This window comes from Cucurbita pepo, chromosome 6, assembly GCF_057944985.1.
Source record: "Cucurbita pepo subsp. pepo isolate OVF chromosome 6, ASM5794498v1, whole genome shotgun sequence".
NCBI classification, from domain to species: Eukaryota; Viridiplantae; Streptophyta; class Magnoliopsida; order Cucurbitales; family Cucurbitaceae; genus Cucurbita; species Cucurbita pepo.
Window position 1 is genome coordinate 1,645,493 of NC_141803.1, and position 20,649 is coordinate 1,666,141.

The following is a 20,649-nucleotide window of genomic DNA, read 5'->3' on the forward strand; positions in this document are numbered from 1 at the left end:
GTGCCTATGAACGGTTTTATCTATGTATTTACGATAAACACTTTTTTCAATTTTTTTTACAAAGATTAAGAGTATTTTTACCTTTTTAAATGGTTCAAAAAATTAAAGGGTATTAATAAAAAAAATAAAAAATTAAGTGTATTAAATACTACCTATTTTTATTCCAAACAAATGTTTTTTTAAAACTTAAATGTATAAGTGAAATTCTGAAAATTTTAAAAATAATTAAAAATAATTTATATAATTTTAGAATATTTTTATTAATTTAGCCCTGTTTGGTGTACCGGAAAAGGGGGAAAGCCGGGGTTAATAGTCTCGAAGAATTAGGCGTCGCCGCAGGAAGAGGTGAGCTTACGGTAGGACTGAGTCAATGCCACCGTGAGAAATTTTGAAGAGCAGTTGGAATAGGCATACCCGTTCTTTCTCGGGCCCATAACACATACGTGGCGCACATACAAAAAAGGTACACCACTCTTTTTGTGAGCCTTAGCTACATGGTATATTTTCCTTTCTTTTACATCCGTGCGGCCATATATGTGTTCACTTTTTTATAAACAAAAAATAAAAAATAAAAAATTAATGCCTTATTAGATACAATGAAATCCTATAGATTAAATATATATATATATATATATATAAATTTAAAATTATCCAATAAATCTATATAAGAAATGTTAAAAATATGCATATTTAAAAAATAATAAAATTTACCATGTTTTTTATTTTGTAAAATAATTAATTAAATTTAAAAAGGGTGTATATTTACTTCTTAAAATTTTTAAAATGTTTAATATCCTTTAAATTTTTTAATTTGTGTGTAATAAAATTTTAAATTAAAAAATATTAAATAGGTTATGATCTTTTAATTTATCGATTTTGTGTCGTATTCAACATAAAAATATAAATTAAACCTCTTTTATTGAACATAAAATAAAATTATAAATATCGAAAATTAAAAAATAGACAATATTTATCAAAAGTTTTAGAAATCCAAATAAAGCTCATTAAAATCTGATTAATTATAAGATAATTAAGTCAAAGAGATAACTAAGTGAAATTAGTAATCAAATTAATTAACCATTTCACCTTTAATTAATTGTGATTAGATTGCTTAATTGAATTGCAAGTGATTACTTGGAAGCAAGTATGAAACAATAGGGACAGCATTATCATGCTGGCACCTCAAGTACACGTCACCATAGCCATAGTTAATTGCACATTGCCCGCGTAGCTTTAATTTCTTTCTAAATCTCTAAGTTGAATATTTTCGTTATTAATTATATATTTTTCAAAATGGATATTTAAATTTAGTTAATTGCACATATAATAAATTAATGTTGGCGGTAAATGGGTCATGGGGACTGTGAAATCGGGCCGAATTCTCGTTTTGATTGGGCCATGCGAGAGCGTCCTAATCCATGATTTCTATGGAGCTTCTTCGGCGGTGGAGTCTCGTGTAGACATGTGGCTCTTGCGCGGTCGGATCGGACTCCATTAACGACGATCCATTACCTTGCTTCTTCTTCACCTGGTCAGTTCATCATTGCTCAAGTTTCATTTCTCACTAGCTTTACTTTCTAGTCCGACCTAACAAATCGAAGTGTTTGCAAGCCAGGGGTATCGTAGTCGCGATCGATTTCTATCTGCAATGGCGAACCAGCAACAGGTTGATTCAAGGCCATGGATTCTCGATGTCGTGCCTTTTATCGTTGTTATTCTAATTGCCGCACATGTTCTCGCACTGGTACTTCAATTTCAACACCAGCCTTCGCGTTTTCATTCTATCACACAGCCGCTTCAAGTGCGAAATTCATCATTTGATCTCGAAGTTTTGTCTCAGGTCTACTGGATTTACAGATTAGCGACGGACAACAGGCCTCAAAGGAGGAAAGCACATTAAAGAACAGTTTGATTTACTTAGCGGAAGACAAGAAGGTTAGTGGAACCCTAATTTCTTGATTCTTTACGAAGCTCATAGCTGCAATGCTAACAGAAAAACGTGTTTGATACCATTTCTATTACTGGTTACTGTACCTAACAGTTGAGAATGATACACAGCAGATCTTTTCTTCAATGTCGGTCGAAATAGGTTGCCTCCTCTGTTTCTTTGATCTAATCGATCGGTCTAGTTATAGCTGGTTCTGTAGCTTTCCGCCATGCTTCGTAGAGATACACTAAACGTTAATTTCCAGTAGCCAATGCTATACAGTAAACTAATAGTGAATAGTGTACATCAGTAGGAGCAATGTTAGAAACTCATAAACGTCAACAAAGATTGCTGTATTCAATGAATGGTTATACTTAACTATTCAATGTCGAGGGAGTTCTAAAATCGAAGCTGGATTGTAATGAACAAAGCATATTGACGCACTTTTTACGTTCTCACTTGCACATGTACATTCTTATTCAAACCCAAGATGCACAAGGTTGGCACAAAGCTTTTAGATCTCATTTCTCAAAAGTTTATTGATAAGTAATGTTAGGAACTCCGACCTCTACAATAGTATGATATGTCCATTTTGAGCGTAAGTTCTCATGGTCTTACTTTTGGTTTTTTCAAAATGTCTCGTACCAATGGATATACTATTTCTTACTTATAAACTCATGATCTTCTCCTTAATTAGCCAAGGTGGGACTACTTCTCTCAATAATCATCAAAAATCCTACCCTCGAAGAAAGTATATTATAGAGCCTCCCCTTAGAGCCTTCTTCTCTGGATCTCTCAAACAAATCAAGGTTCGACTCCTATTTGTTCGACACTTGTGTTCGACGCTTGAGGATTCTATTGGCATGAAAGTTAAGGGCATGACTCTGATATCATGTTAGGAACCACGACCTCCACAATGGTATGATATTGTCCACTTTGAGCCTAAGTTCTCGTGGTTTTACTTTTAGTTTTCCCAAAAAGCTTCATAGATGGAGATAGCAAATATGTGACTACTTCCATGGATATGTTTCTTTGTTAATAAATGAATACCTGTTCCTATTTCTCTATCACTTTTTTGTTCGATATATTTATATCAGTATGTTGAACTATAGTGTCTGCTGTAGACTTTAGAGTATGTCAGTAGCAGTATTCATGTAGGATTTAGGGACACACAGAAGAAGTAAAGTACTGCAAATAATTCAATTGAAGCTCGCTTGGAAACAACGATTAAGAGCTCTATCTACTTGTTATGCCTCGCATAAACCATACTAGTTTCCTTTCAGTAGCGTATCAACGGTGGCTTCTTAGCATTTCTTTATTTTAAATGTCTTCTTATGATCATTTCTTAATTTCCACAATCATCTGACTCGTAAGATTGGCTAAGCTAGTCGTCGAGTCGTATCTCAGGAAGAAGTTTGTTTAAAATTTGAATGTGTTGATCCATTACACATATATCAGGAAGAAGTTTGTACCTTATTGTTATTGCAAATTTTGTTACTTAGCTGGCCAGTTGATTTTAAATATTAGGGGCTGTGTGGGTATGACTGCTTGGAGCGGAGTCCCATATGAACTAATTAATTAACCGAGGAGTACGTGGATTAATTAAGGGGTTGATCATAGATTTATAAGTAAGGAATACATCTCCATTGATATGAGGTTTTTTGTTAGGAAACTAACAAAACGAGAGTTTATGCTTAAGGTGGATAATACCATATCATTGTACGAGAGTTAGTTGAAAAATTGAAAATTTTAAACATACCGAACCATTTGAGAGGAAGAATTATATGTTTATTTTATTTAGTCTTTTAGTATATTGAATGATATTTAATTACATTACAAATTTAAACTATTAATTTTGATACTCTTGTACTGACTTACCATATACATAATTGAAAGTTTAAGCTTTTATTAGACATAAAATCATAAAACTGTATTCTACTGTTCATTCATAAATCAAATTGGAGCTAGCAAACCAAGATATAGAATTGTTGAAGAGAACAACAAAGAGCTCAATCAATTGTGGAAGATCACTTGAAAATATGGTTAAAAGGAAGAACCAAGAAATACTTGAAAATATGGAAATTATGAAAGGGATGTTAAATTGAAACCAGAAAAAAAAAATTGTAGATCTCGCTATATATATATATATATATATATATATATATATATAATGCTAACAAAAACCATTTCCATCGAAATCTAATAGCGAGCAATGCATTTGCCACTAAAAAACTCAATATTAAATTTTTGTTAATTTAAAAAAAAAAAAAATGGAAAAACTTCGAAACTTCGAGAATCCGATGTTTTGTTTTTGTTCTGTTGCAGAATTCATGCTTTTATTACGTTTGCAGAATCTTCAATCCGAAGAATTTCATTTATTGTATCACAAATTTTTTCTTCAGAATCGTCGTTGCTCGACTTCAGCAGTTGATCCACCTTACCGTTCTCTAACGGACGCGGCGGTCCAGTAACCGACTCTACCACCGCCGCCGCTTCCATCTCGATCTGAGAAACCCTAACGGCGCCGATTAATCTCTCCGGCAACTCATCCTCCGTAACTGCCTCGACCAGAAATCCCATGTCGATCGTTACGGAATTAACGTAAAGCAATGTCAATCGCAGAATCGCGCATGCCAACGCCGAGCTCCCGATATCGACATCGATCTCAAAGTAATTCGTACCTTTGTGATAACTGCAAGCTAACGCCTTTCCGAGCAAACAGGCGCTGTAATTTCCGACGGTTTTCTTCACAATCCACGGTCCATTTACGATCCGGTTCACGATCTTGAACCGCTCGTTTCTGAAGGTATCGTCCTCGTGGATGAACCGGTGGAGAAGCGAACCAGTCGGGATCGGATCTTCGGTGGCGAAATAGAACACGGCGCTGTATTGGTCAATATTGCTTGGGATTTGAAGATTCACGGCGAAAATGAAGCTCTTCAGCGATTTTCCTTCGGCTTGTGCTCTAAGGAGAGATAAAGACACGCGATTGTCTTCACGCGCCAAAACGTTTTCCAGTTTGGAAGTTGATTTCAGCCAGTCCATTCCGGCAGGGAAAAGCAAATAATCGCCGGCAGGCGATTTTTGCCGTTTCGTGAAGTAGTTTTTGGAGCGGATGGAGAAAAGATCGCCGGGAGGCGAAGCCCAGCCGTTGGTTCCAGTTTGCAGGTCGACGTGGCGTAAGGATCCACCGTTGATGGACTCGGAGATCCAATCTTCGGCGTCGGGGAATTTTCTCTGATGGTTCTGAGGAATGGTAATCATTCTGTTTCAATACAAATCGCTGCAATGGAGTATGTTATGAGGGGGAAAAGCAAAAGGGAAAGGAAGGAAGCATTGGCTTCAAGCAAAATACGGGATTCTGCCTTCCTTTCTTTTTTCTTTTTTCTTTTTTTCTTTTTTAAATATCCTTTGCCTTTTATCCCCGATTTTCCTGTATTTATTTATTTATTTATTTTATGATGGAAATTAAATGTGATTTTTAATAGCTCTTGCCTAATTTCTAAATTAAAAAAAATAAATGAAAACAAAAATAAAATTATTATTTTGAATTGGACAAACATTTCATAATATTTTTGCAAAATAAATATATATTTTAATAAATTAAAAGTAAAAAGATTGTTACCTAACTGCCTACGTAAACTATTCAACGTATCACAAATTCAGTATAGTTAATGCATACATTAATTTAACCTATCAAATTTAGTGGTCTAAATTCGGAGAAAAATCACATAGGCTTTACAACACACCCTTTACTTTTCTTTATTTTACCATTAATATTATTCTTTAAAAATACTCATAAATTTTTAAAATTAGCATTAATACTCAACTTTACAAAAAAGAATTAAAAAAAATTGTTATTAACATAGGGACGAAAATCGTCTATCCATACTTCATAGATCATCTTAGACTTTTTAATTATTTTTTATTTAAAAGTTTGGAAGTATTAATGTTATCAGTATTTTTCGTCCATATATTACAATAAAGATAATGGTATTACCGAAACTTTTGAAAGTTCAAAATTATTTTTTTAATATTTTAAAATGTTAACTAAAGTTTATGTTTGAACCATCCTCCCAAACTCGCAATAAATATATTTTTAATTTTTTTTTTAAGTTTAAGGTATTATTTAAATTTTAAAAGTTTATAAATTTTGTAAAATTGATGAGTATTTTTATTAATGTTGTGAGAACAAAATATTCTATCAAAAAGCTTAAATCATTTTTTAGGTTTATATTTTTCAAAAATATGGTTGTAAATATAACTAAGTAGATAATGTTATTTAGTCAACATAGAGATTAATGATTATTTATTATAAAAAGAAAATAAGATATTAATAGTTAACTTGCATATTAATTAATTGAGATAAATACTTTAATCCCCTGTTTTCTTTAGGCTGCCATCTTATAGAATTGGATTTGGGCCTCAATTTACAACTAGAAACTTTAATGTTTTTTTTTTTTTTTTTTTTTTTTTTTTTTTTTTTTTTTTATATGATAGAACAATCTTATAGTAAAAATATATAGCCCAAGCCCACTGGCCATATACTTATCGACGTCAATTTCATAATTTTAAAACGTGTCTATTTTAGAGGTTTCTACACTTTTGTAAAGGTTATTTCGTTCCATTTTGCAACCGACATGGGATCTCACAATCTACCTCTCTTGGGGGCCTAACGACCTTGCAGGCACACTACTCGATGTCTAGTCCTGATACCATCTGTAACAACTCAAACCGACTGCTAATAGATATTATCCACTTTAACCTGATACGTATTGGTGTCAGTACCACGATTTTAAAACCCTTCGAACCAAGTTTTTATCATTTTTTATTGCAATAAAAAGAAAAAAAAAAAAGGAACACTAAGTGGGAAAGGTTACAAATTACAATTACAACAATATATGAAACAACAAACAAAAGGCCTTTAAACCTTAAACATTTGCAAACTTCTTTTAAGCCTTTTTTTTTTTTTTTTTTTTTTCTTTTAAATTTGTTTTCACACAATTCATGAGTGATCCAATTTTCATTACTTTTCAAACCCTTATTTTGAATAATTTTTCTTTCTTTTTTCACAATCATTAGCCCCACAGCGAACTGTCTTAACAACCATTATAACCAAACCCAATCTTCCCTCCACCGACATCGTAAACTACCTGCAGAGTCTTCTGCTGCACGTTCCCAATAATGGCGACGGTGCTCGGATCCATATTTCCGGCGAATGCTAAACAGACCTGAGTCGTCGATGCTCCGTATAAGATTCCGGTGCCGTCCAGTTCGAGTACCGTTCCTCCTTTGAAAAGAAAATCCACTTTCGGGATCTCTACAGAGGTGTATTTGCTCAGATCGTAACACGTGTCCAGAATCGAAAGCTCCGGCGCCTTCGGATACTTCGTCATTCCTTTCTGAAACGCCGATTTCAAGGCGCTGTACGCATCTGGCGGCAGCCGCGTAATCACCGTGCCGGAATCGATGATCGCGCCGGAGGTCGAGAAGACCGACGCCGAGATCGGGATCTGAATTCCTCCAACCTTCATACCGACGATGTCGACGCCATAGAAATTCGCGACGCCGTGTGCTTTTGTGATCGGCGTGTATTTCAGAGCACCGCCGCCACCGCCACTGCCGCCGAAGGCTAGGTAGCCGGTGGAACTTGAGGTTTTAGGGAGGCAGTAGGAGAAGATCTGACCGTACTTTTGGGCGGTCTGTTTGACGATGGAGATTTTGTCCTGGCCAAGGCCGATAAGACCAGCGGCGCTGCCGAAGAGTCCACGGTTGTTTTGGCCGCAACCGAAGAGGAAATTGCTGATAACATCGGTGGGCGTTAAGGTTAAGGTTTCTTTGGCGAAATATCCGACGGAGAAAGATTGATCGCCGTATTGTATTCCGTAAATGCAGGATTTCGCGGTGGAGCAACCAGGTTGGTTCCCTGCATATTTACACAACATGAAATTCAACTTGAAATTCAACATGAAATTTATTGTAAATGAGTAATTAAAGTGAAATTACCTGTGCCCGATTCAAGCTGAGAGCAGATAGGCGAAGAACAAGTGATGTTGGAATAAGTGGTGGATTGGGAAGGGGCGAAAACAGGGTCCTTCTGGCTGTAGCAATATCTGGCACACGGCTCGCACTGAGTCCACGTCAGATCGCTGCCGGTGTCAAATATAAGCGACAAGTACTTCTTCGGCGTCCCCAGAGCCACGTTCACTATGTAATTCCCGGACCCGATGGTGGCGCCGGACTTCGCCGGGATTTTCGTGGCCTTCGACGGCCGTAAACGATCGACGGATTTGAAGTCCCCTGAGAATTTCGAGTGGATGAAATCCACTCGAGCCTGATCTTGAACGAATAATTCGGCGGCCGTCGGTGCTTTCGATTCTCCGCCGCCGCATGGCCCGTGCCGGTGAATCACTTCCAGTGATGACTGCGTTCTCCGACCTGAATCTTGGGCTGGGCCCATAAATGACATTTTCTTGTTTTAAAAAATAAATAATGAAGAAAAATGTAAAATATGGTTTTACAGTTTTGGGCTTCCAATGGGCTGTTCATTAATGGGCCTCTTGGAGGCCCACATGAAGTAGTTGATAGTTTCGCAATTATAGCGGCGGCTTCAGCTGGCGCTTTAATTACATTTTTACATCACAGCCGTATGGGGTTGCGGAATATTTGTACTCACTGACGGTGTACTTATTTGTCTTTTCCTACTTTTGACTCTCTACGTAAGAATTAATTTCCCAATTCTAATTAATTATAAATATAATAATTTTTATTTTATTAAAATAATGATTCTATCCCCATCATTCATTGACTTGTTTCAAAACGATGACGTCTAACTCAAACTCATCTAATACCAGTTTTCATTTCAATTTTTTATTTTTTATTTCCGTGATTTAAGAACATTAAAAATATTTAGCCAGATTTCTAGAAAGATTTTCTCCTTAATTAAAAAAATATACATTCTTTTCTCGAATTACATTATAATTATTAGCAGGTAAGTAGAATTTTAAAAACATTAAAAAAAAAAAAAAAAGCAATTCCCTTATGAAAAAGGAAACAAATTTCTATAATTATTATTTTTTTTTTTTGTCGTATTTTTAATAACATGTTAATAATTCGATCGGTCACTTCTTTATCACAAATTTGGACCCTTTTCTTGATTTTTTCTTTTAATTAAAAATAAATAAATAATTTCCCCTTTTACTTTTAAGCCACAAACCAACAACCCCACCCATACAATTTTCTTCAATTTCAACGGAGAAAAGGCTGAGAGGCAGACAGACAGACAGACCCAATTGGTCTTTTTTTTTTTTTTTTTTTTTTTTTTTTGTGAAATTATTAAAATTTGGAATCTTTTAATTTTCCCGTATCTATAATTAAAAAGGTGAATAAGAAAAATCGGCGAACAATAAAACAAGACATTTAAGGTTGAAAGAAACAGCCCTCCCTATGTTTAGGACACGTAATGATATAGTTGACAGCGAAATTAATGTTGGTTCGTGCTTATATAAAATTTAATTTCACCGAAATAAAATTTTATAATCAAATTAAAGAAAATATATATATCTTAATTTAATTAATAACGCCGGAAAATTCTATCGAAAGGAAATTAGAGAAACAGAGAGAGACCTTGAACGGAGCGGCGGTTGCAAGTGGCGGACGGCCGAAGGTCGGCGAGTTCGACGGTGAGGCGGTGGGCATCCGGCGAGACTTTCCCGGCGGAAGAGTGAAAGAAAAGGAAACAAAAGGCAAAGAAAAGCATTGAAGAAAGAGGCGCCATGGATGAAGATTGAGAGCTTCGAGAGCTCTCTACTGAGAAATTGAGATTCTTTTATTTGTTGATATGGCGGAAGTGGAAGGACGCTTAAGCCCTTTTTATATCAAGAGACGATAAGCACCACTCCACAGTACAATTGTGGATTTTCAAATGGATTTACGTCACACGTTTATTGCTCAACTCTGTCCTCCCCTGTACCTTATCGTGGACTTCCGTTTAGAGATATCCAATAGAAAACGAACACGTGGAATGAAGAGGGTATTATAGTCATTTCAGTCATTCAAAGCAACGAAAAGGAGTGATTAGCCCATGCAACCACCAAAATTATGTGCCCTCCATCAACTTAATTACATTTTCATTAACTAATCTGACCTTTCTTTTAGGCACTCTTTAATTCATAAAAATTTGGCACCGCCTATATCATCTATATTCTATTGTAAAATTATTTAAAACATTTAATATTAGATTTTACATTTTTAAACCTACGATCAAAATTAATTTCATATCATTTATTTATTTGTTAAACTTTTAATTTATATATAATTAAGAGAAAAGTAAGGCTTTTAAATAATAATAATAATTAATAAGTTAGTGTTGGAAGGTGGTGATATTAATTTGAAATTATTGAGAGTTTAGAATTTATTGGATCTAAAATCAAAGAAGATATTATTTTGTTTGCTCAATTGAGGGACGATTCACGCTTTCCACAAAAAATTACGTCCTCCTTTTATCAGAACTTTTGTAAAAGATAAATAAAAAATATATAATTAAATAATTTGGGTCTTAATTTGGGATTACACTCATAATGTTGTGGCCAGCTAATTTGAACGGTTGAATAAAATTTTGTTGGAATGGAAGGTGGGACCCACCACTCCCACTTGACCAAATTAGACCAAAGAAAGTAGTCATATTCATTGATTACGGAAGCCGTAAATACAAACGCTGTTTTTTTCCTAAAAAAAATAATAACAAATAAATTAGTATTTAATTTTAATGTTTGTTTAGTATTTAAAAACTTCTCATTATTTTATTTGTATTCTTTTTTTAATTAATCATGCGAGGTCCCGATTTAAACATCTTACCTACAAAATAGAAGTATGACATCTTTAGTCTTTTAAATTTTTTTATATTAATGTTGTTAATCTTATCTTTCTTATTATTTTTTACTATGATTGTACATATGAAAAAAAAAATTATTTATTAAATCGATTCATCGACCCGCTAGTTCATTTATGTGAGGAAATATGTTCAAAAAATGGTTAAACTCTCCCGTGTTGTTTATGATACCTAGAAAAAATTGTTTGACAATCAAGGTATTTGGTATTGCATTAAAAATATTATCACAATTTCATATAAATAAAATATTTCTAACCCGATTTAATTTAAAACAATTAAATATTGTTGACTAAATTTTTTATTCATATACTTTAGAATTTACTTTGATAATAAGTTTTAATAATTACAACCCATGGATAAAAAGTCTATAACAAAAAAAAGTTAAAATAGTTATAAAGATAATGAGCTTAAATAGTTGAACTTTTTAAAAAAATTATATTAAAAAAAGTAGCAATGAAAACAAAGAAATAACTCTAAAAAAAAATAATAATAATATAGAGAAAATTAAATAATTTGAGAAATAAAAAATAACGGTAACAAAACTGACCCTTATAGAATGTATATTAAGATAATCTTTATGCTCTAGACTAGGTTACTCGAAACATGGAATAGAACAAATTCTTCCGTTCTTGAATTTGACCTTCTTATATTTTTTGTATCGATTTTATTTATTTGGCAAAAATTTAATTGATGGTGAATTTACATTTAGTAGGTTGCGTGTTGAATATTCTGTAAAAAAAAATTAAAAAATTAAAGTTACTAAATTTTCAGATAAATTTACCGTTTGTTAAATAATTCATAATAAGACAAAAAAACAAAAGATAAGTACTTGCATATTTTAGGACTAAACATGAAAAGATGACGAAGTAAAAAGAGGAAAAAGACCAATGATTATTACTTTTTTGAAGGGTAATAAATATTTTATCTAAATACCTTAAATTATTTAGAATTAGAACTTTGTTTATATGGAACTATAATGATTATCAATCCAAATGAAAAGCCAAGATAGCCACTCGATTTAGATCACCGAAATTAAAGATTTTTAATGAAATAAAATAATATTGATTTATTTATTTTGTTTTCGTCTAATATACAAAAAAAAAAAAAAAAAAAAAAAAAACAATACAAAACCAAAAGTGAAATCGATCCTTTCCCAACTCAACATGTGTAGTCCATTTCTAATAATTAAATTTATTTATTTATTTATTTTTCTCGCTCTCTACCTTTAATTCCATTAGTGTATATTTTACATCAGATTTCCTTAAAACTTTTCAGGAAAAAATATATAGTATCTACTCGACAGAGACAACGCTCCATTAGAATACCATGGACACTTGTCATACGTACATACGTACACATGTATATATAATATAATATAATTGTTAATTAATTAATATGTTACCCACATAATTAAAAATTAAAAAAATAATAATTTTTACTTAGGTCGTTTTAAATTCTTCTTTTTATAAACACATGGACACGTGTTAAAGAGAATTATCGAACATTTTAGAAAATATTGAACAAAAATATGGTAAAAAATGGATATTGCATAATTTTCATTCAATTATTTTACTGAATATTTTTAATTTAATTAAAACCGGTTGAGGATTATTGAGAGTGAGTTCCACATTGGTTAATTTAATGAAAGATAGTGGGTTTATAAGTGAGAAATACTATCTTCACTGGTATGAGCCCTTGTAGGGAAGCCTAGAGCACTGCTACGAGAGCTTATGCTCAAAGTGGACAATATCATAGGAGATCCGTGATTTCTAACATGGCATCAGAGCCATGCCCTAAACTTAATCATGTCGAACAAAGGGTGTATTTTGTTCGAGGGCTCCTGAGCGCTTAAGCTCAAAGTGGACAATATCATATCATTGTGGAGATCCGTGATTCATAACAAAACCTTGTATAGCTCAAACTATTTTATATAAATTTTATCCACAAAATACTCAAATAATTAGGGAAAATATGATATTTAGTGGAAATAGTATTAGAAAGTGGAAATCCAATTATATTTCCATGTTGAGTGAATAAGGTTCATAAATGTTGTGAGAAACAAAAGAATGTCCCAATCAAGAGTGCGTAGAAGAGAAGCTGAAAAGGACCCAAAATGCAAATGCTTATTCCCGATAAGTATCAACTCAGTGGTTCTATGGGCCCTCCCCATCTCCCCCCAGTAAAAAAAAAAATAAAAAATAAAAAATAAATAAATAACCGAATCTATTTTCAGCAATTCTTCATAATTTTTTTGAATTATTTTAATTAATTCCACTGTAGACGGATCATTTCTCTTCAAAACCCGACCAATTTATTAATAAATTTCAATTTTTTTAATTTTAACCCAAAAAAATGACCTAATTGAGAATTTTAAATTAAAAAAAAAAAAAAAAAAAGATTAATGGGTCTTAGTGGGTCAATTCTGCACTTTGAAGTGGCCAGTGAAAGGAAATACACAAACGTGAGAGGTTGGCTTAATTCCACCCATTCATTTCTCCACAATTAATGGGTTTCGTTTTCTTTAATCAAGAAATATAATTATTTATTTATTTATTTATTGGAAATTGTTCCTTTCCTTTTCGTGTCTCTGATGTGAACGAAAATCTCATGACTTTTTTGAAAAACCCAACTAATTGCGTATAGTTGTTTCCACATCAAACTCGATTCGACATATGAACGCACCATGCCTTTTCTTTTCCTCTTCAAATTCTACACTACGGATAATTATACAAATTAAAAATATAATATCTTATTAGACAAAAAAAAAAAAAAAAAAAAAAAAAAAAAAATATATATATATATATATATATATATATATATATATATATATATATATATATATATTTATTTATTTATTTTTAGTTCAATTATTAAAAAAAATATATTAATTAAACATGCCTTAAAAAAACGTAGTATTTTCCTCCTAATTTTATCATAATTTGTGGGACAATTGCAGTGACACGACCAATTATTGGACAAGGAAAGTACGACAAAATAGAAAAATAAATTAAACATAAGAAAAAAAAAAAAAAAACCTCAAAATTTATTCTTCCAAGCGGTTAAGACTCTTTGAGGACCAAAGAGTCATTGTCATGGCAGCTTACAGCTTTATTTTTTTTTAGCTATTTTCTTTATTGTTTGTGAAAGCTAACCACTCTTTTTCCTTTTCTTTTTAGCCTTTTAGTTTAATTTCCACACTCTTTTTATTTTTTCTTCCCCATTGCTTGGAAGTTTCTCACACGACATTGTACCCATAAGAAAATTCCCCTTTTTCTTTTTTATTTATTTTAAATTTAAAATAATAATAAAATTACACTTATATCCTCCAAATTGTATACATTAAGAATAAGAAGGAATAAATTGTTTTTCTTTTTTTACCAAAAAAAAAAAAAAAAACTTTGATTTAAAAAATATTGTTGAGATTATTTTGGAAAAATACAATTAAAAAATAATTATTTAAAAATAGAGACTGTCCTCTCTTTCTTTGTTGCTTCAGCTGAGAATTTTATTGCGCAAACGTGTGGAGTTCAAATTTTATTTTTTATTTATTAAAACACTTGAAGAAACACGTCAGCAACTTGAAAATCAAGTTTTTTTTAATTTTTATTTTTATTTTTAACAAATATAATTATATATATGTATGTATATATATATATATATATAACAGATATATTTAATTAAAATTTGTGAAAATGGTAAATCTAACATTTTTTTTATAGGAGGCTCGTTATTGTGCTGACTAGGCCTACAATGCAAGCCCAAATGTAGGCCCATTTAATGCAAGCCCAAATTATAATTAATGGGAAGAAGAAAAATTAAACATTTTCAAAGAGCCAAATATTTATACATTTTTTTTTTTCCCACCAAATTTCAAACATTATTAGAAGAACACGACAATCTAATTTCCCCTTCGTCCCCACTTTTAACTCCAATACTACTGAGTTTCAAGAACGACTGAGCCCAGCTTTCAAAGAACCCAATCTGATCCTCTGCAAAGCTCTCCACCCGGGCCCTGGTCCGGCCGTCGCTAATCAGAACAGAATCCGACTGAAACAGCCCTTTGTGCGACAGAATGTTTCTGTAGTACTGATTGTCGAAGACAGCCGCCGTCTCCGGATCGTTTTCGACGGTGACGGCGGAGGCGGCACCGGCGGAGCACCGCCGCATAAGCTCGTTGGCATATGAGCCGTCCAGAGAGGCGTCGACGAGGCTCATTCGGCCGTTTGAATCTCTTCTGAAGCGGTCACTGAAGGCGCTGCAGTGGGCCGATCCGATGGTGTGGGCCCCAGAAAGGACGACAAGATCGTCCGCCGACAGACCTTTTGATGAGAAGAGAGACATCATTTGGTCGACTGAAAAGCTTGTGTCGACAATGTTTGGTCGGACGTTTGACGCCGCCGATATTTTTCCGTCTCTCCGGCCGGTCGGGACTTGGACGAAGTGCCCGCCGGTCTGTGCATTGGATAAGAGATGAGCGATTGAGAAAGACAAGTATTTTGGACGTGCTTTTCAAACGAGATTATTGTTAGTTTGGCCAACCATTTTGTTTTTTATTTTATTTTTTAAAAATTACAATATTTTTCTTATCCACTCCCTACCCATATTTAAAAAAAAAAAAAAAAAAGAAAAGAAAGAAAGAAACTAAGCCTTTTAAGTAAAAAAAAAAAGAATCCTTTTCCTTTTAAACTTTCAAATTATATAAAATTCATGGTTTTCCTAAATATAAACTTAAAGATTTGGAGTTTTAACAAAAAATAATAATAATAATTAAGTTTTTATCTAATTAATCAAATAACTTCTAATGTATTTAATACAATTTTTAAAATTAAAAAACCTGTAATTTTTAAAGTTTAAATATTATATAAATACAAATTTTAACATTTAAAATTTAAATTTTAGAGATAAATGGACGAAAAACTCACGAATTCAACGGCATCTCTGGCGGCCAAAACGACAATGTCGGCACAGGAGACAGTTTGGGGACAGAAAAATTCAAGATTTCTCTTAGCTGAATCAATAACTTCAAAGCCTCCAAGAGACTTGTTTCCAGGGTCAGTTCTTTCCGTTCCATTTCCTTGCAGCAACACAGATGCGTCACAGCCCTGGAAATTTTGAGATTTTACAGCAGTTCAATATAAAATTAAAACAAAAAGAAAAAAAAAATGGCCCATGCAGGTTTCGAACCTGCGACCTTCGCGTTATTAGCACGACGCTCTAACCAACTGAGCTAATAGGCCAGTTGACAAGATCGGCTTCCAAGATTAAAATTAAAACAAGACTAATGCGGCGTCGTTTTACAAAAAGAAGACTAAACCAGGTTACTCTGACCTCAACAAAACAGTCATGGAAGAGAAGTCGGAGGAGCTTGCCGGGAACGGAGGGGTCAACGGAGGAAGCCGATCTAACGATATTCCGGACCATAAACTCCGCCGCAGGACACGTGGCAGCGTAAAACCCGAACGACAAGGCCACCGTCGATGCCGGAACAGACAAAACCAGAAGAAGCAAAAACGACTTGCATATATCGCTACACGACGCCGTTTTCGCCATGAACAAATCTGTCGTGGTATCTGAGAAGCTAACTGGGAATAAAAGGATTTGGTCTTCGCTAAGCATTATAAAGAAACAGAATAAAAGGGAGAAAGCAAGAGAAATTTAAAGCGGCATTGAAGAAGTTGGGTGGTAGCAGAGTGTTGAAAGTCACACGTCTTTGAAGAGACATGTTTGGCCCTTAATGCACGACATTTACTTCACAGCTATTCCTTCACTTCGCCGCCCATGGGAAATTTATTAAGCCCTATTTATGGCTCTTCTTCCCCATTATGTGCCAGTCAGATTTGAGTGTAAAAAACATTAATAAAAGTTGTGTATTTTATTGCATTTTATTCATAAATGGAGAATATCGTTAAAGATATTGCTTTAAATAATTAATTATTTAATATTATTTATTCTAATTTTGTTCATCATTGTCATTATTGAATTATTATTATTATTATTTAGAAGTAATCGTATCCCCTATATAAGGTTATAGACGGTAAGCCGTTGTTATTTCTCTCTTGCTCACTTATATAACGTCTCTTTCAAAAATCTCTCTTTCGAATATTTCTATCTGTCATCGCTTTCTAAAACCTTCTCTTAAAATCAAGGCGAAAGGCTCGAGCATGCGTCGCTTGGCCTAGGCGACGCAATAACGAATTGGCTTAGCTCACTTGTCGTTGAAAAGTGAGTGCCGCACAATCGCAAATCCGCTGCTTTTCAAAGTAAGATATTATTTATTTTTACGAGTAAAGTTTCAACTTCCATATTATTTCATGGATTTATTGGCCTTGTCCCACAAACCAACTCCCTCGGCGTCACGAACTCAGCTTCTTCTTCACGCTCCTTTGCGTCTTAATTCCTATTGGCCGTTCAAATTAATTGCGGCTAAAAAGAGATTCACAGTGTGCTGAGGCTCCACTGTCACGCAGATAAGCTGCCCCCACTGGTAACGTTAAAGATGATAAAAACAAAAAGGAATATAAAAATTGGCCCATGCAGGTTTCGAACCTGCGACCTTCGCGTTATTAGCACGACGCTCTAACCAACTGAGCTAATAGGCCATTTGACAAGAACGTGAAATTGTTTTAATAAATTCATACACTTTGTAAATCAAATTGGAAACTCATTTGCGCAGGTTTAGTGGTTAAATTATAATTTTTTAAATTCATATTATATGCTTATAAATTAAATATGTTTAATTAAACATTGGGCTGCTACTATTATTATTATAATTTTAGTATAATGAGAACATAATTAACAAGTTAATATAATTTAACAGTAATTAGCATATACTATTTTAGCGAAGGTCAAAATTTTAAAAAGTTTAAATTAATTTATTTTTATTAAAAGTATTAAGAAATTTCTAGCTAATATGAAAATGAATGCTGGAAAAGATGGGGACGGAGAAGTCGTCTACGTCTCAATCATCGGATCTCTACTTATAGACTTACTTGTTCATGTTTCTCTAATCGTTGCGTACTAAAAGAGGAAAGAGGAAAAACCGACATGTCGTTTCTACAAGGGATCATGGCCATTTGTCCCGCGCTTAATTTCCCGATCATCTCTGTTGAAAGATTGAATGTGTGGTTCACAGAACTGCCTCACTCTTCTAACCAAACAAATCTTCACTCCTTCAAATCCCTAAATTCCTCTACTCCTCCTTCACTTCAACCACCGCCATGGCCTCCCTCCGCCCATTTCTTTCCGTTTCCCCTTTCTCCCACGCACCTAAGCGCACGCGCTTCGCGAATGTCCTTAACGCTCCATCGCCTTCCGCTTCCTCTTTGCCGTTCAAATTAGTCGCCGCCAGGAAGAGATTCGTGGTTCGCGGCGACGCCGTTGTAGACGCCGGAACTACAGCTTCAATCGGCGATCTGAAGGACGATGATGATCAGGCGGTCATTTTGGGTCCGGCGACCGACGAGGAGCTTAGCGGTGGATCTTCGGTGGAGTACGACTGGACTGAAGAGTGGTACCCGCTGTACCTTACGCGAGATGTGCCGGAGGATGCTCCTTTAGGGCTCACTGTGTTCGATAAGCAGTTGGTTCTGTACCGCGATGGAACCGGCGAGCTCCGATGTCACGAAGACAGGTGCCCCCATAGGTATGAAAAAAAAAAAAGACCCATGCAGGTCTCGAATCTGCGACCTTCGCTTTATTAGCCAGTTCGAAATAAACTCATTAAGACCAAAATTCATCCGATTAACGCTTAATCTATTTCTATTTTGAGCTTGTTCTTCCTGTTAATTATGCATTTGTTGTTCTTGTTTCTGGATAAACAATTAATCAAGGGATAATAAGAATTCATAGTATAACTTAAAATGGATCTGCTTAACTTACTTTAGTCTGATATTAGGCTAGCAAAGCTCTCTGAAGGCCAATTAATCGATGGCAAGCTGGAATGTCTTTACCATGGCTGGCAATTTGAAGGCGAGGGGAAATGTGTGAAGATTCCTCAGGTAATATTGAATGAATTTGATCTCTTTCTAAGTGCCTTTAAAAAGTCCTTAGAAACGAGTTGAATATAAATTGAATTGCATTAATCCATTCAACTTAGGCTTGAATTGTGTTATACAGCTTCCTTCAGATGCCAAGATTCCTAGATCAGCATGTCTAAGAACATACGAGGTAAGGGACTCACAGGGAGTTGTATGGGTGTGGATGTCTTTGGAAAAGCCTCCAACCCTCAAAAAGATACCGTGGTTCGACAACTTCGAGCGGCCCGGGTTCCGAGACAATTCGACCATTCATGAGCTTCCTTATGATCACTCCATACTTCTTGAGAACCTTATGGATCCTGCACATGTACCTATCTCCCATGATAGAACAGATTTTAGTGCCAGAAGGGAAGATGCTCAGCCATTAGGATTCGAAGTTACCGAGCGTACGAACCGTGGTTTCGCTGGTCGATGGGGCCGTTCTAAAGAACAGTCATTGTCAAACTTCTTAAGGTTTGAAGCTCCTTGTGTCCTTCAGAATAACAAGGAAATTCCCAATGAAAAAGGTGCTGTGGATTACTTTACAGGACTTTTCCTCTGTAGGCCTACAGGCCAGGGGAAATCCATGCTTATAGTGAGATTTGGTAGCACAAGATCTTCCTCTCTGTTGAAATTGCTGCCTTCATGGTTTATCCACCAAAATGCCTGCAAGGTTTTTGAGCAAGATATGGGATTTCTTTCATCCCAAAATGAGGTTCTAATGAGAGAAAAACTGCCCACCAAAGAGCTCTACCTCAACTTACGATCTTCCGATACTTGGGTTCTCGAGTATCGACGCTGGATGGACAAGGTCGGGCACGGGATGCCGTATTACTTCGGACATGCTACAATTTCGTTGCCTAAACTGCCTGCTGTTGTTGAACACGCCCCGGTGGGACTAGTTGCTGGAGCTTCAGCATCTGCTCCGGCTAAAGGGGGGATCGGCACGATGCATTCTCCGAACTTGTCGAACCGATACTTTCGACATATCATTCATTGCAGGAGTTGCAGTAATGTCATCAAATCTTTTCAAACTTGGAATAAGGCTCTTTCTGCCATTGCCGTCACTTTGGTTGCATTGGCCATTTTGGTGAGTGGAAGGCAATGGAAGGCCCTCATTCTGTTGTCTGCAGCATTGTGCTATGGTGGAGCTTATGCATGCTCAGCTATTGTGGCATTAAATACCACTAATTTTATAAGAACTCACAGAAGGTTGTGATATTACATGCATAGGGAGATTTAAGTACTGAACAGAGTGATTAAACCTCATGGTTTTCATTTTCTTAGGGGCGGTTTTGTTGAAGATCTTACTTGTGATGCTTGTAAAAAAAATGTCTGAAAATTAAATATCTATGTTTGGTGTTTGTGAGATCCCACGTCGGTTGAAGAGAAGAGCGAAACATTCTTTATAAGGGTGTGTAAACTTTTCCCTAGCATTCGAATTTTTAAAACTCGAAAGGAAAAACTCAAAGAGGACAATCTCTACTACCAGTGAGCTTGAACAGTTACAAATGGTATCATAGCCAGATACCGGGTGATGTGCTAGTGAGGAGACTGAGCTCCGAAGGGAGTGGACACGAGGCGGTGTGTCAGCAACGACGCTGTCTCCAAAGGGGTGGATTGGGGGGTCCCACATCGATTGGAGAAGGGAACGAGTAGCACGAGGATGCTTGGTTCCGAAGGGGATGGATTGTGAGATTCCGTGTCGGTTAAGGAGGAAAACAAATCATTATTTATAAAAGTGAGATTGATTCGGTGTCGGTTAAGGAGGAGAACAAATCATTATTTATAAAAGTGGGTAAATCTCTCTCTACTAA

The 20,649-nt window shown here is 34.8% G+C and overlaps 5 protein-coding genes and 2 non-coding genes across 10 annotated transcripts; 2 read left to right on the top strand and 5 right to left on the bottom strand.

Moving 5' to 3' along the window:
• The first annotated feature begins 1,371 nt into the window (after positions 1-1,371).
• Positions 1,372-4,468, top strand: LOC111796681 (uncharacterized). 4 transcript variants are annotated; one of them, XM_023679410.2, is made up of 4 exons: positions 1,372-1,531; positions 1,616-1,744; positions 1,841-1,935; positions 4,330-4,468. In XM_023679410.2, the coding sequence occupies exons 2-3, from the start codon at positions 1,649-1,651 to the stop codon at positions 1,898-1,900; spliced, it is 156 nt and encodes a 51-aa protein (XP_023535178.2). In that variant the 5' UTR covers positions 1,372-1,531; positions 1,616-1,648; the 3' UTR covers positions 1,901-1,935; positions 4,330-4,468. The 4 variants fall into 4 exon arrangements, with proteins under 4 accessions (XP_023535178.2, XP_023535179.2, XP_086980654.1 ...); XM_023679411.2 differs by lacking the exon at positions 4,330-4,468 and adding an exon at positions 2,625-2,997; XM_087124528.1 differs by lacking the exon at positions 4,330-4,468 and adding an exon at positions 2,042-2,317.
• On the bottom strand, positions 4,096-5,408 carry LOC111796680 (protein ENHANCED DISEASE RESISTANCE 2-like). Its single transcript, XM_023679408.2, has one exon. It carries the CDS (start codon positions 5,189-5,191, stop codon positions 4,256-4,258), a length of 936 nt encoding a protein of 311 aa, XP_023535176.2. The 5' UTR covers positions 5,192-5,408; the 3' UTR covers positions 4,096-4,255.
• Positions 5,409-6,731: 1,323 nt separating this feature from the next.
• On the bottom strand, positions 6,732-9,786 carry LOC111797105 (aspartyl protease family protein At5g10770). Its single transcript, XM_023680006.2, has 3 exons — positions 9,554-9,786; positions 7,934-8,377; positions 6,732-7,853 (listed from the first exon to the last, which is right to left on the bottom strand). The coding sequence occupies exons 1-3, from the start codon at positions 9,702-9,704 to the stop codon at positions 7,027-7,029; spliced, it is 1,422 nt and encodes a 473-aa protein (XP_023535774.2). The 5' UTR covers positions 9,705-9,786; the 3' UTR covers positions 6,732-7,026.
• A 4,714-nt stretch (positions 9,787-14,500) lies between these two features.
• LOC111797430 (peroxidase 46) lies at positions 14,501-16,488 on the bottom strand. The gene is made up of 3 exons (XM_023680417.2): positions 16,146-16,488; positions 15,740-15,919; positions 14,501-15,269 (listed from the first exon to the last, which is right to left on the bottom strand). The coding sequence occupies exons 1-3, from the start codon at positions 16,431-16,433 to the stop codon at positions 14,688-14,690; spliced, it is 1,050 nt and encodes a 349-aa protein (XP_023536185.2). The 5' UTR covers positions 16,434-16,488; the 3' UTR covers positions 14,501-14,687.
• TRNAI-AAU (transfer RNA isoleucine (anticodon AAU)) lies at positions 15,981-16,054 on the bottom strand. The gene has a single exon. It is a non-coding gene; the product is annotated as a tRNA-Ile (tRNA).
• An 854-nt stretch (positions 16,489-17,342) lies between the features above and the next one.
• Positions 17,343-17,416, bottom strand: TRNAI-AAU (transfer RNA isoleucine (anticodon AAU)). Its single transcript has one exon. It is a non-coding gene; the product is annotated as a tRNA-Ile (tRNA).
• Positions 17,417-17,868: 452 nt separating this feature from the next.
• TIC55-II (translocon at the inner envelope membrane of chloroplasts 55-II) lies at positions 17,869-20,201 on the top strand. The gene is made up of 3 exons (XM_023680825.2): positions 17,869-18,459; positions 18,712-18,814; positions 18,933-20,201. The coding sequence occupies exons 1-3, from the start codon at positions 18,035-18,037 to the stop codon at positions 20,049-20,051; spliced, it is 1,647 nt and encodes a 548-aa protein (XP_023536593.2). The 5' UTR covers positions 17,869-18,034; the 3' UTR covers positions 20,052-20,201.
• The last annotated feature ends 448 nt before the right edge of the window (positions 20,202-20,649 follow it).